The 17,435-nt window shown below is 41.9% G+C and overlaps 1 protein-coding gene across 3 annotated transcripts in view; it reads right to left on the bottom strand.

Moving 5' to 3' along the window:
* LOC309569405 (cytosolic phospholipase A2 delta-like) overlaps positions 1-17,435 on the bottom strand; it is a 102,540-nt gene that overhangs the window by 12,332 nt on the left and 72,773 nt on the right. For all 3 annotated transcript variants that reach the window (XM_082275224.1, XM_082275222.1, XM_082275223.1), the window contains 5 exons: positions 14,986-15,208; positions 14,147-14,264; positions 13,120-13,257; positions 5,443-5,550; positions 2,262-2,459 (listed from right to left, as the gene is read on the bottom strand). In XM_082275224.1, coding sequence (XP_082131350.1) covers positions 2,262-2,459; positions 5,443-5,550; positions 13,120-13,257; positions 14,147-14,264; positions 14,986-15,208 — 785 coding nt within the window. The remainder of the gene's footprint in view (positions 1-2,261; positions 2,460-5,442; positions 5,551-13,119; positions 13,258-14,146; positions 14,265-14,985; positions 15,209-17,435) is intronic.

Consider the following 17,435-nt stretch of genomic DNA (forward strand, 5'->3'; position numbering starts at 1 on the left):
TCTAAGTAAGTATTAAATAAGTAATTAAGTAAGTATTAAGTAACTATTAGTTAAAAACAGGCGTTTAGTTTGCACACATTTGCAAATACATGCGTAAGCTGCAAAGCCACTTCATGGCACCCCAGTATTGTCTGTAGTCCTAACTCTAAATTTTGGGAGCATCCACAGTTGAAGCACGTGCATTATAATAGATAGGCAGAGGGCAGGTGAGTCTGGAGGAAGCCCATCCCTCCTTAAAGGCACAGGGGTGCACTGGACACCCAGCATATAGCACCATGGTAGCAAAGGTGTCCAGTGAGTCCCATCACCAGTATTCCAACAGTACAAAAATGAGGCCACTACCCCCCACTTATAACTGGCATTTGCAACAAGGAGCACATGGAAGGGTGATGCATATAAAACAAAACAAAATAAAATTTCCAGCTCAACTTACCAACCAGCCTGCAAGCAACCAAATTATCCTGTCTAATAGTATGTGTTAAAAAAACAGTCAAAAATTATAGTTAGGACAATACTGAGATGCCATGAAGTGGCTCTGCAGCTTAAGCATGTATTTGCAAATGCGTGCAAAGGAAACCCCTGTTTTTAACGCATACTGATAGGATTAATTCAGTTGGTTGTAGGCTGGTTGGTAAGTTGAGCTGGCAATTTTCTTTTGTTTTGTCTTTTATGCATCGCTTTTCCATGTGCTCCTTGCTGCAAAGGCCAGTGATGGCAGTGGCCATTTGTTTTTTGTACTGTTTGAATACCGGTGAGGGGATCCATGCAGTACTGCTGCTGCTTCAAGCTCCCCCTAGTGGTGCAGAGTGGATACTATGATGAGAAGACCATGGATGGATGAAGCTGTGTTATCCAAAGAGGGTTCCTGTGATGCACCTAGTGCTGACTATTCCATATATAAATACAAGAGGTCTGAAAATGCTCCTACTAAGTCAGACCTATAGCTCTGTAACCAACAACGTTTGTGCTTCCTGCTGATTGGAGTGCTTTGACTCTGACCCAGCAGAGGCATTTCAGACTTCTGCAAAAGGGCCACTGCTTGCAAACAAACAGCAAGGGACCCACTCTGCAGCTGCTGGCAAGGGACAGGCGTTTCAGTTCGGGCTGTGGTTGATTTTTAAAGATGGCAAAATGTATGACTTTGCACACCTTTCTCTTTCATGTATTTAGAATGTATTTAGCTAATTTAACCTAAAAGTTCAATTTAGCTTTAACTTCTGGTCAAAATAAACTTAAATGCAGCTAAATCTTGATACAGATAAAGAGTTTTGTTTGGTTTAAATCTTATATAGTCTGTCCTTCCTTTGGACAGTAATATGGAGGATCTCCTATCAGCAGAACAGCCTACTGCTTTTTACATGTATCTTTTAAGAATAACTTCAATCATTTAAAGCGGAGTTCCACCCATTTTTAATACGTTGGATTACATAGATGTATGTAATCCCCTTTAAAACGACTTTTACCAATGGAAACTTTTTTTTTTTGCTAGTAAATACCTTATTTTCTTGTTTATTCCTCCTCTCCTCACTTCCGGGTCCGATCAGCGATTACGTCATTCGGCGATTCGCAGTGTGTGCTGGGATGTATTCCATGCCAGAAATCTCGCAGTATTACCCAGGAGCTGAGCTGTACTTTGTGTATTCAGGCCGTGACCTGCCCCGCCTCCGCCCCGCCTCCTCTCAGTGAGTTGTACTGTATGCATTGTATTCAGGACGTGCTCTGCCCCGCCTCCGCCCCGCCTCCTCTCAGTGAGCTCAGTGAGGATATAATGCTTTCAGTCCTCGCTCACTGCGCGGAGGCGGGGCAGATAACGGCCTGAATACAATGCATACAGTACAACTCACTGAGAGGAGGCGGGGCGGAGGCGGGACAGGTCACGGCCTGAATACACACAGTACAGCTCAGCTCCTGGGTAATACTGCGAGATTTCTGGAATGGAATACATCCCAGCACACACTGCGAATCGCCGAATGACGTCATCGCCGATCGGACCCGGAAGTGAGGAGAGGAGGAATAAACAAGAAAATAAGGTATTTACTACCAAAAAAAAAGTTTCCATTGGTAAAAGTCGTTTTAAAGGGGATTACATACATCTAAAGTTACGAAAATGGGTGGAACTCCACTTTAAATATAAAAAGTTGCTCAAATACATTACAAGGACAAATAACAGCAGGGAAAACAACAAGTCACTGCAGGCATAGGACAAACTTACAACAAACAATCCATAATTACATAAACTTTTTACATTACATTGGACTTACCATCAAATGTACAGAAGCCATTCTGTGTAACGTAATTTGAATGCATCTGTAATCCTCGTAGGAAATTATGATGTTCTCCATCAATAGGGCGGTTAGTAAGAACCCCTCGCACTCTGCTGCTGAACTCCCCCGCTGGTTGCAGAAGACGTGTGTCCAGGCAGGACGAGGCTCTCTTCCTCTGTATGGCTTCTTCCTCATCTGTGCAACACATACACTAAACTGTGACTACTATACTCTCTTGCTTTGTTTCAGAAAGCAATCAGATTTTAGTCAACATTTTTACAGTAGTCAACATACAGCAGAATGAAAAAGAGCAAGGGTAAGGAGCATAAACTGAACCAATAGCCATAGTAAATACTTGCAGTGCAGTTTGGGGGAGATTTACTAAAACTGATGCATACAAAATCTGATGCAGCTGTGCATAGTAACCAATCAGCTTCTAGGTTTAATTGTTGAAGCTTAATTGAACAAGCTTAGAAGTTACTATGGCTACTAAGTTTGACTGGTTACTATGCACAGCTGCATCAGAATATGTCTACCAGTTTTTGTAAATCTCCCCCTATATGCTTGGCTAGGTAAGGAGCTACTCTGTATACTGTTAATAACCATCAAATATGGATGGTATACACTGATTAGCCAAAACACCGATATAGCAACAAAGATTTATAAGCGCTTAGGGCCAGACTGAATGACAAGCTAAATTACTATATTCATTGAATCTCAGTCACAGTCTTCTAATCCACAAACTTCCACAGAATTAATGATGGCATTTTTATTGTGCATGTAAGTGTACAAAAAAAACACAACTTATAAAATGTTTAAATATAAGGCTATGCAGGCCCAAAGATCCAACTAGATGTAAACAAGACCACCAACGGCTGAACCAGCCTACTTCTACTCCACCTATGATGTAGAATTAGCTGGGCTTTCCTGAAAGGCTGGTGAGAAGAATGTGGTGTATGCACAGCACTAGAAAGGGCAACATCCGAGGAGGACTATGGTGGATATCCAAGAAGATGCGTCTGTGTGGTGGCAACCGGCGATAAAGTCTATCACCGCGCCAGGTGGACCAAGCAGAAGCTGCTGGGATGGAGGATACGTGGAATGCAAGCCTGTAGTTCATGGTCCCGTCACTATGACAACATGTTTCGCGTGCCTGCGCCTTGTCAAGTCATGTGACGGGACGGACCACACAGGAGTATTTAGCAGAAACAGATAGAGGGAAGTCCAGCTAAGTCTACATTACGGCTGGAGTCTGCCCTAGCTGAGGACTCAACCCGGACATCGTCATCTGTTGGCAATAGGCTTGTTCAGCCGCTGGTGGTCTTGTTTACATCTAGTTTGATCTATGAGCTTGCATAGCCTTATTTTTAAACGTTTTACAAGTTGTGTTTTTTATGCCCTTACACGCACAATAAAACTTTCATCACTAATTCTGCCGAAGTCTGTGGATTAGAAGACTGTGACTGAGATGCAATGAATGCAGTCATTCAGCCTGGCATTAAGCGCTTTTAAATCTTTGTTGCTAATTCTGTGTCTCTCCCTCCCAGGATTTCTTTTATCAGCAGCTATGGACCGCAGTGTTGTTTTTATCCTTAGATTTTTCCCTTCAGTTGGCGCCTGATCTTGTGGCTTTATTTCATAATTTTATCACCACCTGCCTAAAATTGAGGAGGTCCCCCTTTTGCTGCTAAAATAGCCCTAACCAGTCAAGGCATAAACTCCACTAGACCTCTGAAGGTATGTTGTGGTGGCCGTCCCGGCCACAGAACACACAGTGATTAATGCTAGCGGCTATAATAGCCACTAGGAATTATCTCAAGTAAAATGTGACAGGCTGGTTGTACCCCAGGTGATCGATCAACTTGGGCACATTCAGCCTGCCCATACATGGTTAGATTCTGGGCTGGTCCCTGCTGAACCGGCTGAAATTTGAACTGTGTATGGCCAGCTTAACTTATAACTTGTGCCCTTATGTCCCTGAGCGGAGTCTTTCCTGAAGTATATGTTAATACAAACTGTTGATTTTCACTAGCAGTAGAAATACTTACAAAAAAAATCAGATTTAGATTTACCAGGCTTTCCCCTGTTTATCTTGACATCCACAAGGCCATTTATAAACATTATAGACGTTAAGTTGTAAAAGAAAGCTCATGTCTGCCGTTCAGAAATATGGGGACCATAGAGCGCTTCTGTGGGAGTGATCTGTCTTACAACACTCAATGCTGGACTCCTGGGTGGGTGTCTGTCCCTAGGGTCGCTCTTCCAGAGAACAGAATCATGCTCCAAAGGTAAACATGGAAGGAGAAAAGGAAGGCGCCTCTAAGTGCAGTGTAAAACCATTTAATGACACACAATAAGAGAACACTTACATGAAAATTCATGAAGAGCAGGCATATGGGGACACCGAAGGGGTACGTCCATAGGCTCCCCATTGGCTCCCTTTCCCTAAAAGCCGTCCAGCAACGTGGGGAGATTGAAGGAGAGGCGTGGAGCACCGTAAAGAAAGAAGGTCCCAAGCCGAGGTCGCGGTGGAACACATGCCTCGCTCGTGGACCACAGGAACGTGGTGACATCATGGGGGCATGTTTTTACACTGCATTTAGAGGCGCCTTCCTTTTCTCCTTCCATGTTTACCTTTAAAGCGTGTTTCTTTTTCTCCTTCCATTATAGCTGCAGTTACAGCCATTGACTTGGTATAATTTTTTCAGCCAGAGATTGGCGGTTCAATAAAAGTGATCCTGGCAGCTCTACATGTATACATTGCTTCTGGGAAGAAGCTTCCTGTAATAAAGACCAGTCAGCAGCTCTACTCTCTATACAGCATAGTGATGATGCCACTGCTACTTTTAAAAGGTAAAAACTGGACTAGCAATGTGAGTTTAAGCCATTGTGGGCATTAAGGAATATATTGAAATAAATGTTTTCATGCTCAGAGTTCAGCTTTAAGTTTTTGGGTCAGTATTGACAGGCTTTTGTTTGTTTCAAACCTGCATTTTTCCCAATACCAATCTTTTAGAATGCAAAAAAAACAGTAATGCAAAAGCAATGCAAATACAGGTAAACTGGACCTTTGATGAATTCTGAATGAATTGTCAAGCTGCATTGGCTCATTGAAACAGGTCCTATAACTGTCCCCTACAACTTAATTTACATTGAGTAAATAGAAGAGAAGACATACCCAAGTCAAGCACATTGTCTCTGGTGAACCTGTGCCAAAAGCTTTCTGAGCTTACAGCCGCATACCAAGCATCCAGCAGATTAACAGAAAAGACGTTACTCCACATCCCTGTCAAAATAAAGCATGCATTATGATACACAGCCCAGAAATGTGTTTTTGGAATATTGTACAGGTATATTTTTTATTCTGTCTTCAAAAAAAAAAAAAATATGAAGAGCACCTCCCTGGCTACAAGCAACATCAGTTAGTGAATTGCAAACAAGGTAATAAAAAACTGGCGCACAGCGGGAAAAGAGATGACAGGAGACCTCACAAGATCCACTGGTATGGACAGAGGGATGGATATGGATACAGTCAAAAAATCATCAAAGATAGTAAATCTGATGCAAGTCCATAGCAAAGTCCATAGTTTTTTAAAATCCCAAAGAACACACTCTGTAGGCTGCTCTGATGACAAGTAGAAGGTGCTTGGAGCCAACTGAAAGGAGAACACAGGCGCCACTCTAAGTGCAGTAATTGGAGATTTATTAAGATAAACCAAATGAATGGTACCCACAAAGGTAAAGATAAAGAAAGCATCATAATATGCAGGCAATTGCTCCCGGCATCTTGATCAGGATGGCTCGAGCGGTCTCTTGGCAAAGGCTGTTGTGAAAAACGGCACTTCCTAATCACGGGGACACAACACTGCCATCCTTTCATCACTACCGGGATGCGTGATTGCGTAATGGCACCGGCGACGCGTTGTCGGAGCATGCGCTCCTTCTTCAGGCCTGAAGAAGGAGCGCATGCTCCGATAACGCGTCGCCGGCGCCATTACGCAATCACGCACGGAAGTGACGGTAGGACGCCAGTGTTGTGTCCCCGCGATTAGGAAGTGCCATTTTTCATCGGTCACAGCCTTTGCCAAGATACCGCTCGAGCCATCCTGATCAAGATACCGGGAGCAATTGCCTGCATATTATGATGCTTTCTTTATCTTTACCTTTGTGGGTACCATTCATTTGGTTTATCTTAATAAATCTCCAATTACTGCACTTAGAGTGGCGTCTGTGTTCTCCTTTCAGTTAGTGAATTGCAACACCTGTCTAGGGAATGTTGCAGCCATGCTAAATATAGAAATCACTTTGCATTATCTAAAGTACTGCCTTAACTGTGCCTTAACAACATTTTCAGAATCTAGCCTCTTATCACATAATTCTGTACAAGCTCCCTCTCGTCCTTCAGTAGACCCAGAGAGAGAGTAGTGCTGCAATCATGAAAGACTGGCCTGCCTATGCTCAGGTTTAAACCCGCTACCATCAAAACCTTTTCCCTTACAGCTGGCAGAGAGAGTCCTTCTAAACTTCTAAAGATCATGTGACACATCAGAGCTGAGTAGGGGCTTAGGAGGGCAGTTATTGGCTATGCCCTCTCTGTCTGAGTTGTGACAGTGTTGCTGGGGGTGATCCTGTAGAGCCATGGGCAATGGGAAAATCAGTGTTTGGCAGGGGTGTCATCCTAGAAATCTTGGAACACCCAATAATAGCTGAAACAGACCAACTGTCTTCCTTCCCCTGGGGCAAACCACCCCCCAGATACACCACTCAAGTACATCCTTCCCTCTGAAGTGATAGGCAGTTACACAAGTTTCATAAGCACATCAATATGAATACAATGTAGATAAATGATAAGAGAGAACAGATGAGCCCAAAAGTCCCTTTTAAAAGAAGAAGATCAAATAACAAGTGAGGTAATGAGTCTAGAGTCCACTTCAGGTGATACGCCTTCACCTCTTATCAAGCTACTGCGCTCACCTCAAAATTAGACCTCTGTGTTACCAGCAGGTCTAATGCACTTGTATTTGTATTTACTCAATGAATGTGGTACCGCAACTTCCCAGGCACCAATCCGTATCCAACCTGTATAGCCAAGAGACCAGGAGCGATCACAATCCACCAAAAAACTCCTCAAAGGGAGATACACATAGGGGATAATAAAGGCAGAGATCTAATAGCGATTCATTTAATAAAAACCTCAGATTTATTCAATAGTTGCACTTCCAATCACGATCATATAGCAAAGCAGTCCAAACGGCTTACTGAAAGGGGCTACCTGCCTGACGTCACCCGCTGCCATCTTTCAGCAAGCCGTTTGGACACCGGCTGTTTTTCAACAGCTTTGCTATATCATCGTGATTGTAAGTGCAACTATTGAATAAATCTCCGAAGACGTCACCGACAGTGACGAAACGCGTCAGATTGGAACGCACAGCGTGGTGACGTGTGCTAAAGGTGGAACGCAAGCCGGAAGTTCTCCCGCTAGCTTCCACGCTGATCGGCTTGCGCCATAACACACGATCACAGGCGGTCATACCAGGGCTGCATTCGGGAGGATTTTACCCCGACTCCGTTTATTTGCTTTTTATTCTGCTATTTTTGTGTTTGACTTTACCTGCATGTAAAATATTTTTTGCCCAATTGGGAATAAAAGTCTTAAAAGGATATCACACTATTTGGAGCTCCATTTTTTTGCATATCTTTTCTGGCGAGAGGGGAGAGGAGACAGAGGGGGACCCTATCACCTTATCCGTTTGAAGCAAGCCAAAAAGATCTCTTAGCCTGGAAGGCTATACAAGCTTGATAGGTCATGGTGCTATAAGGCACACATGACCCACAACGTCTGGTAAGTGATTGAATCTTACCTTTGTCACAGGATCACTACTGAGTGGATAGATTAACCATTGCGCTGAGCACTTGCACTTTTTTTAAGAAGTTTGCACAAAGGACTCACTATATTGCACATTTACTGGAATTTTTATTTGGAATTTTTTGTTTTATGGAATATGATTTATTAATTTATTACTTTATATATTATATTTATTTTATGAAGTTTAATATAACCTTTTAAAGCAAGCGCTATAGGTAGCCTTTTAGACTACTTACCTGCACACACATTTTTTACTATAGCAGCTGCTACTAATATACACAATTTTAACATATTTATTCACTAAAGTATAATCACAAATATATATTATTTAATTCACTTATTTATAAATACGTGGCGCGGGGTATATACACCTGTATATTCCTTACATTGAATAAATTGGAGGTTTTTATTAAATGGATTGCTCTTAGATCTCTGCCTTTATTGTCCCCTATGTGTATCTCCCTTTTGGGGAGTTTCTTTGGTGGATTGTGATCGCTCCTGGTCTCTTGGCTACACATGTTGGATACGGATTGGTGCCTGGGAAGTTGCAATTCCACATTGACCTGCTGGTAACACCAAGGTCAAATTTTGAGGTGAGCGCAGTAGCTTGATAAGAGGTGAAGTCGTATCATCTGAAGTGGACTCTAGACACATTATCTCACTTGTTATTTGATCTTCTTCTTTTAAAAGAGACTTTTGGGCTCATCTGTTCTCTCTTATCATCATTTATCTACATTGTATTCATAATTCATATTGATGTGTTTATGTAAATTGCGCTGCACTTATTCATGTTGTTTTTTCAGTTTTGGGTTTGGTGATTAACCTTTTAGTGTCCAGCTGCATATTTTATGTATATATTTTTTTGGTTCTTACTCTTTGCGCTGATTGTACTTGCCTATAGTTACACAAGTTTGCCCAATGGAGCTATCTGCCTAGTATACTGCAGCAGGATGAGAGTTGTAGCTGGGCCCCCTGGACATCCAATGGGCCGTAAGGCTATGAGGTCAGGTGTGCTCTCACTCGAAATAGTGTTTTCTATATGCTTAGAGTAAATAGAGCTAAAATCACATTCTTTGTCATACAGCTGACCACTAAAAAATCTTTGTATGAAATGGAATAATCAAAATATAGAACAGCAAACATGTAAAGCTCGTAAAAGTGCCATTTCAGTAAATGGACCCTAAAAGTTAAAATAACTCAGATGTTAATCTGGTGAAGATACCCTTTAGTTTCCCTGTAAAACATTTACCAATAGTATAACAACCTTTTTGATTTTTTTCATTTATGCAAGCAGTAGGTGTTACATCACTTAAAATATTACTGCCCAGACTAATATTTACAGTGCTGCAAAAAAGTATTTGGCCCCTTCCTGACTTTTTCTTTTTTTGCATATTTGTCACACTTAAATGATTTGTTGATTGACAAATTGTAATATTACACAAAGATAACCGGTGTAAATACAAAATGCAGTTTTTAAATGATTTAATTTATTAACCACTTAAGGAGCAGGCCTATTTCTGACACATACTGATTTTAACTTGTAAACAACATATTTTGCTAGAAAATTACTTAGAACCCCCAAACATTATATATATATATATATTTAGCAAAGACTCTTGAAAATAAAATGGCAGTCGTTGCAATATTTTTTGTCACGTGGTATTTGCGCAGAGGTCTTTCAAGCGTAATTTTTTGGAAAAAATACATTTCACTACATTTAAAAAAAACTAAACAGTAAAGTTAGCCCATTTTTATTGTATAATATGAAAGATGATGTCACGTTGAGTGAATAGATACCTAACATGTTACGGTTTAAAATTGCGCTCACCCGCGGAATGGCGACAAATTACGGTCAGTAAAAATCTCCATAGGCGATGATTTAAAAAATTTTAAGGGTTACCAGTATAAAGTTACAGAGCAGCTCTTTTTTTAAATTATTGCTCTTGCTCTGGTGATCACAACAATACCTCACATGTGTGGTTTGAACAGCGATATCATTTGCGGACACGACTTTCGTATACGTTTTCTTTTGTGCGTGAGCTCACGGCGACAGGGGCGCTTAAAATGTTTTTATTTTTTTTCCTATTTTTTTTTTTTTTAATCTTAGCAAAGGTTTAGAAAAAAAAAAATGTAATCACTTTCATTGCTGTCAAAAGCAATGTAAACATCCATTGTGACAGCAATAGGCAGTGACAGGTACTCCTAACAGAGGACCCTTCCACTGCACTTGAATGGCATTTCTGAATACTGACACTTTTTAAATTTGGCACCTTTAGCCGCCGAGTAACCCTTCCTTCCTTCCGGGTTAAATCATCGGAGACCCGATCGAAGCCGAACCCGGCTTTGATTGGGATTCCAACCAGGGGGTAGACGTGCTGGCTGGTTGCTCGGGTCTCCCGGGGGGACAGGAGACCCGGGCAGAGCAACGTAAGGTGGCGGGAGGTGAGGGAGGGGAGGGGTCCCCTCCAGCTCGTTGGAGTAACGATCGAGCGGCTCCCGAGCCGCATTGGCCATTTACCGCCTGAAAGCCGACCGACGACTCTAAAAAATGGTACCGGGAGGATGCCACCGGGATAATGCCTGTAGCTGCAGGCATCACCCCAGTACAAACACTTCTTGCAGCCGACGTAGAGCTACAGTACAGTAGTTAAGGGAAAAAAAGTGTTCAAACCTGCCTGGCCCTATGTGAAAAAGTAATTGCCTCCGCCTTGCTAAATCATGAATGAACTGTGATTAACCACATTTTTTGGAAAGTTGAATGAAATTTCACTTGTTTCACCAAGGCCGGATTACTGCTAGTCAAAAAAGTCAAAGTAGTTTCCAGTCACATCTTACCAACCAGCCTGCGACCAACTAAATTAACCTGTCTAACAGTATGCGTTAAAAAACAGGGGTTTAGTTGCACACATTTGCAAATACATGCATAAGCTGCAGGCCCCGGCAAGGCACCCTCATATCTGCAGAACTCTACCTTTAAAGAGTCTCCACAGTGAGAGCACATGTATATGGCTTTTTTGACATGTGTTTGCCCTTCCAGTGCTCCTTGCTGTTAAGAAAAACAAACAGTTATAGGTGGGGGAAGTAACCATGGACCATGGATTGCATGGATTACTGCCAGATCTGTTGAATCAAGAAATCACAAAAATAGAAGCTGTCTGACAACATAAAGCATGCAATAGGATCTCAAAAGGCAACACATCATGCCGTGATCTAAAGAAATTAAAGAATAGATGAGATACAAAGTAATTTACATGTATCAGTCTGGAAAGCGTTACAAAGCAGTTTCTAAGGTTTGACACTCCAGTTAACCACAATGAGAGCTATTATCTACAAATGGAGAAAACTTGGATTAATGGTGAACCTTCCCATGAGTGGCCAGCCTACCAAAATGACTCCAAGAGCACAACAAAAACTCATCCAGGAGGTCATAAAAGAATCCAGAATATCTACGTAAAGAATTACAGGCCTCATTTGCCTTAGTCAAGATCAGTGTTCATGATTCAACAATAAGATAGAGACTGGGCAAAAATGGCATCCATGGGAGAGTTCCAAGGTGAAAGCTACTGCTGACCAAAAAGAACACAAAGGCTTGTTCACATTTGCCAAAAAATCTTGATTATCTCCAAGACTTTTGGACAAATATTCTGTGGACTGATCCAAAAGTTGGACTTTTTGGAAGGTGTGCATCCAGTTACATATGATGTAAAACTAACACAGCATTTCATAAAAAGAACAACATACCAACAGTCAAACATGGCGGTGGTAGTGTCATGGTCTGGGGCTGCTTTGCCCCAACTAAGCTTTGATGACTTAGTTGATGGAAACATAAATGCGCTCTACCAGAAAATCCTGATGGAGAATGTCTGCCCATCAGTTTTTGACCTCAAGCTCAAGCGCACTTGGGTTATGCAGCAGAACATTGATCTAAAACACACCAGCAAATCCACCTCTGAATGGCTCAAAAAAAAAAAAAAAATTAAGGTTTTGCAGTGGTCTAATCAAAAATTAAGAGGTGAAGAGAGTGGAGGGAAGAGATTGGACTTTATAGGCACCAGTATAAAAATTGTATATTCTTTATTAGAAAATTCACAAAAACACATTAATAACAAAACACAAAAGAAGAGGGATATAAAAAAGACAACATATCATATACAAAAATTACAATAAGGCGGCAAAGCCTCAAAATGGTTGTGCAAATCGCATAGCCTATCAAGTATTGATTATTTGAACAACAATCACAAGTGATACAAAGATGACCTGTGTTCATGAGGCGGCCCTGGAGAAGGAATGGCCGTCTCCAAAGGGTCGTCTGTACATAATAGATACAGATGTTAGGTTGAATCCCAGCTGCCCTACATGTTTCGCTTAACCTAGTAAGCTTCTTCTGGAGCATATGATGAGAGCAAACATCTGAGAGAGATATTTCAGGTGAGAGAACCTTGTGATAAATGAAGCCTTAAAGGCTAGAGGAAATAACGAGGGCGATCGGTACGCTGTAGTTGGAGCAAAAAGCCTAGTAGGATTACCAGACAAAACATGAGACAAGGTACTTCAAATAACATAAGTACGGAACAAGGTAGGGGCTTGTTATTATGGAAGTCTGGTCCCAAGAGGAGGTAGTGTGGGGTGGCCAAATGGAGAGAAAAGCCCCGGCCTGCAAACCTAAAACACGGGCAGGTGAGGTGAATAGCCTCATATGCCTAAGACCCAGGTGTGTTCAGGCTATGTATGCTACCGCTACAGCGACCGTGTGTGTGCCCCCCCCCGGATGGGGATACCGCAAACCCAAAACACCTGCACATTCTTGTGTTTTATTATCCATATCTGATAATGCTCTAATGACAATTTAAAGGTATAATAGGTTAATTGGTGAATATGGAACAGAATAATAAACAAAATGCATATCCCTGTCTGAACAAAAAAGTACAAACACAAACTCTAATTATGAAATCTAAACCAAGACAGCTCCAGAAGAAGCATATGACTCACCCTGAAGGAAGCAGATTCTGGACTCGGGAAGAACTTTTGTTTTTCTACCCATAAAGAATTCACTGCCAAAGTCTTCAGAACGTATGAAGGCTCCATATTTCAGCAATCCAACCTCATAAGGGGAGAATTCACACCACTCTAAAAGGGACACATCACAGATCTGTCATACGGTGCTGGATACTTTACACTTTCAATATATTAATATTGTTTTCTTTAGCACCAACATAAAGTAACAGAAGACTACAAGGAATAAAATATTTGTTCCACTTACTTTCAGAGGATTTGTTCCACAGGCAGCTTGCAGTAATAATACACTTGATTAGCCATGGAATAATATTACAAGATTACATCTCTAACAATCAAAACTTGTTGAATTTTGCATTAAACGCTTCCCTTAGTCTTTGTAATGGTACCCCCCCCCCCCCCTTTGACCATGTCATCATCATCATGATGGGAATCTTTCACTTTGTCCATTCAGAGTTTCTACCCATTTTCCACTCTAGTCAAAACCAAAAAAAAGTTTATCTAAATATTTCAGCTAAATGGATGAAGTACCAAAAGATTTGAAATACTCTGCTGTACCCCTATACTTTAAGTCTCACAAAAAAAACTTTCCAAACAGTTCTTAATGTTTTAAATAGCTAAAATAGCTGATCCTATCTGCCTAATATTTGCCTAACCTCTGCCTTTTTGGAAATCAGTTAGAATGCTTGGAAGCATGCCTCAGTCATGGTACAGATCACCACCAGCAATAGTGGTCACAACTGACCTAGTCTGCAGGCTACTAATGGTTGAGAACTATCACCTAGGCTGGAGGAGACAAGTTGCCACCACCACTGCTGGTGATGTATACCATGAGCAAGGGACATTGATGACATCCTCAAATTCTAGATCTTGCATTAGTGTCCTACTGCAATCCCCTGAATTAATTTGGCCATTTCTTTTTGTGATTTTTCTGCTCATACCAACTGACCAAGACAACCATGTTAAGATAAGTGATATGGTGCATTCCATATCTCGTTCCTACCTTTATAATCCAATGTGGAGTTCTCATTCGGTTTGACATTCATGGACAGATATAAAGGAAGAGGGTTCTGTCCATTAGAGAGAGCTTTCCTATGATCTGTCAGCCTTTGTTCATTCACCTGCAGAAAAGCCATCATTTAATAAAAGGCTGTAAATATATTTGGTTGATGATGGATCACTGCACCCCCACCTGACCATGTTAGGGCCAGGCCACTGGTCGTTTAGGCCCAACACATGGGGGAGTTTCCATACCCCCCAATACCTAGAAATCCCACTGTAATAGAGTGGGTGAGCGAGGGCTCCAACAAAGAGGTGGCAAGGGAACACAGGGAAATAGAAGTGTCTCTTTAAAACATAAAGAATTTATATGCCATAATTTCCAAAACAAATAACAAAGGCTTTCATTTTTATTTTAGACAAAGCCGTGCAAATCCTTCTGATTGTGCATCCTGAACTATTGCTGTATAGTTTACAAAAAGGGGGGGCAATCTTACAAAGTCATTTATTGCAATGTGCACAACGCTGTTTTATACTTACTAGCCTTCATCAGTCATGGAACACATAAATTCACATCATATGGGATGGAATATACTCGTTATCATACAGTAGAAACAGTGCTTTTTAGTTCATTATCCTACATTAGTGACATTTTTAAATATTAAATATAACTAGGTGACTGATAAACTGTCCCATTTCTATAAAGTAGAAAAAAAGAAGCCTTTCATCATGCAATCACTAATATGGGGGGAGGTTGCTGCGTTCCCCAGCTGCATGCCACTTGGTGAGTACATATGGCTATGGGTAAACCTCGCGACACCTCATCATAAGTGATTCACTCACCTTATCATAGATCATGGATTCAATGACCAGGCCCCATAAATCTGTGAATGATGTCTTATAGCCCATTTCTTCTCTCTTGCTCAGTTCGGATTTGAAGAAACCTAGGCTATCAAAGGAAAAGGTAGACATCTTGCTCTTGGTCACATTCCTACGAGCATCTTCCACTGTTTCAGTTAGATCTTTCTGTGACCAGTTGGCATCTGCATATAATTTACTCATTGCCCTGTGTAAAAATGAACACTCCATCAGAAAATAATTTATAATTTGTATGTATAAGGAATTGGAAGCTGTTGTAGCTTCAAAAAAAAGCTATGCTGCAAGATGGGCTCAGGGCTGTTTTCTGCTGCCGCCCCCTGAATTTTCACATGGTTACACCACTACTTAGATTAGCAAATACTGTATATGGTGGGTACAGCCAGGTATTGGCGATCAGCTGCAGAGAAGAAGTAACAAATCAATGACAGGCTGACACTGTGCTTGGCTGTTTGCATGTAATCACACAAGTAGCGATTACATGCGGTAAGGGAAAGATGAGCAGCCCTGGACACAATCTGTGGCCAGGACTGCTTATCTGTCCCTCACTACAAGTAATTGCTTCATGTGTGATCACATGTGAACAGCTGCGGAGTCTGTCAGTGGTTGCAAAAAACTGCCATACCCACCAGCAAAATAAGCTGATTTGGGTGGTGTACGGGCCTGGACAGTCGTGCAAAAAACAATGTAGCCAAAACTATTTTTTGTAGTTTTGTATAGCATAGGGAATGATTAGCACCCCTATTAGGTTTTTTTATTCACTCTATTTAGTCACCCTATTTTTGAAAGGGAAATCTAAAATTCTTAAAGTAACCACTAGAACAGCAGGTGAGAAGAAATTCTCCAACTGTCCTGGTGACAACTGTTTAAGTAGGACATTCTCCTCTGCACACAGGAGCCCCCCCCCCCCCCAGATCACAGGTATTCCACACACATGAGCCCCCAAGTCAAGGGGTTTTACAGACAGGGGCCCTCAAAGTCACAGAGATTCTACACATAGGAGTTCTCCTAAAGTCACAGGTATTCTACATGAAGGAGCCCCCCAAAGTCACAGGGATTGTGCACCCAGAAGCTCCCCAAGTCACAGGGATTCTACAGACAGGAGCTCCCCAAATCACAGGGATTCTACAGACAGGAGCTCCCCAAGTCACAGGGATTCTACAGACAGGAGCTCCCCAAGTCACAGGCGTTCTACAGACAGGAGCTCCCCAAGTCACAGGGATTCTACAGACAGGAGCTCCCCAAATCACAGGGATTCTACAGACAGGAGCTCCCCAAGTCACAGGGATTCTACAGACAGGAGCTCCCCAAGTCACAGGGATTCTACAGACAGGAGCTCCCCAAGTCACAGGGGTTCTACAGACAGGAGCTCCCCAAGTCACAGGAATTCTACAGACAGGAACTCCCCACATCACAGGGATTTTTACAGACAGGAGCTCCCCCAAGTCACAGAGATTCTACAGACAGGAGCTCCCCAAGTCACAGGGGTTGTGCAGACAGGAGCTCCCCAAGTCACAGGGATTCTACAGACAGGAGCTCCCCAAGTCACAGGGATTCTACAGACAGGAGCTCCCCAAGTCACAGGGATTCTACAGACAGGAGCTCCCCAAGTCACAGGGATTGTGCACCCAGGAGCTCCCCAAGTCACAGGGATTCTACAGACAGGAACTCCCCACATCACAGGGATTTTTACAGACAGGAGCTCCCCAGGTCACAGGGATTCTACAGACAGGAGCTCCCCAAGTGGCAGGGATTCTACAGACAGGAGCTCCCTAAGTCACAGGGGTTCTACAGACAGGAACTCCCCAAGTCACAGGGGTTCTACAGACAGGAGCTCCCCAAGTCACAGGGGTTCTACAGACAGGAACTCCCCAAGTCACAGGGGTTCTACAGACAGGAGCTCCCCAAGTCACAGGGGTTCTACAGACAGGAACTCCCCAAGTCACAGGGGTTCTACAGACAGGAACTCCCCAAGTCACAGGGGTTCTACAGACAGGAGCTAAATAATAAAAAACTAACAGCGCAACTACTGTGTATTCTATAATGAAAGAAAATAAAATAAAATGAATAAACTCTGTCAACTTACACTCACTGTGTTTTCACTCCACAATTAAACATCAATAATAAAGAAATAGTGCTGCACCAGATACATCAATATAATTCACTCTCCTTCGTGATTAAGTGAAATAGTTCCCAAAATAATGTCCATCAAAAAAATGATACAAATACAAAGAAGTGAAATAAATCAATAAATCACCCCCCAAAAAAATTGTCCATCAAAAAGGTGTTATATTTATATATCAATGTGAAAAAATTAATAAATGAATGTGAAAAAATATATACAAAAGGTGAATAAAATTATGCAGTTAAAGTGATTCTGTGCACAAAAGAATCCCAGTGGCAACCAAGTCCAAAGG

Source organism: Pelophylax lessonae (genome assembly GCF_965119305.1).
Source record: "Pelophylax lessonae genome assembly, chromosome: 13".
In the NCBI taxonomy this organism is placed as follows: Eukaryota; Metazoa; Chordata; class Amphibia; order Anura; family Ranidae; genus Pelophylax; species Pelophylax lessonae.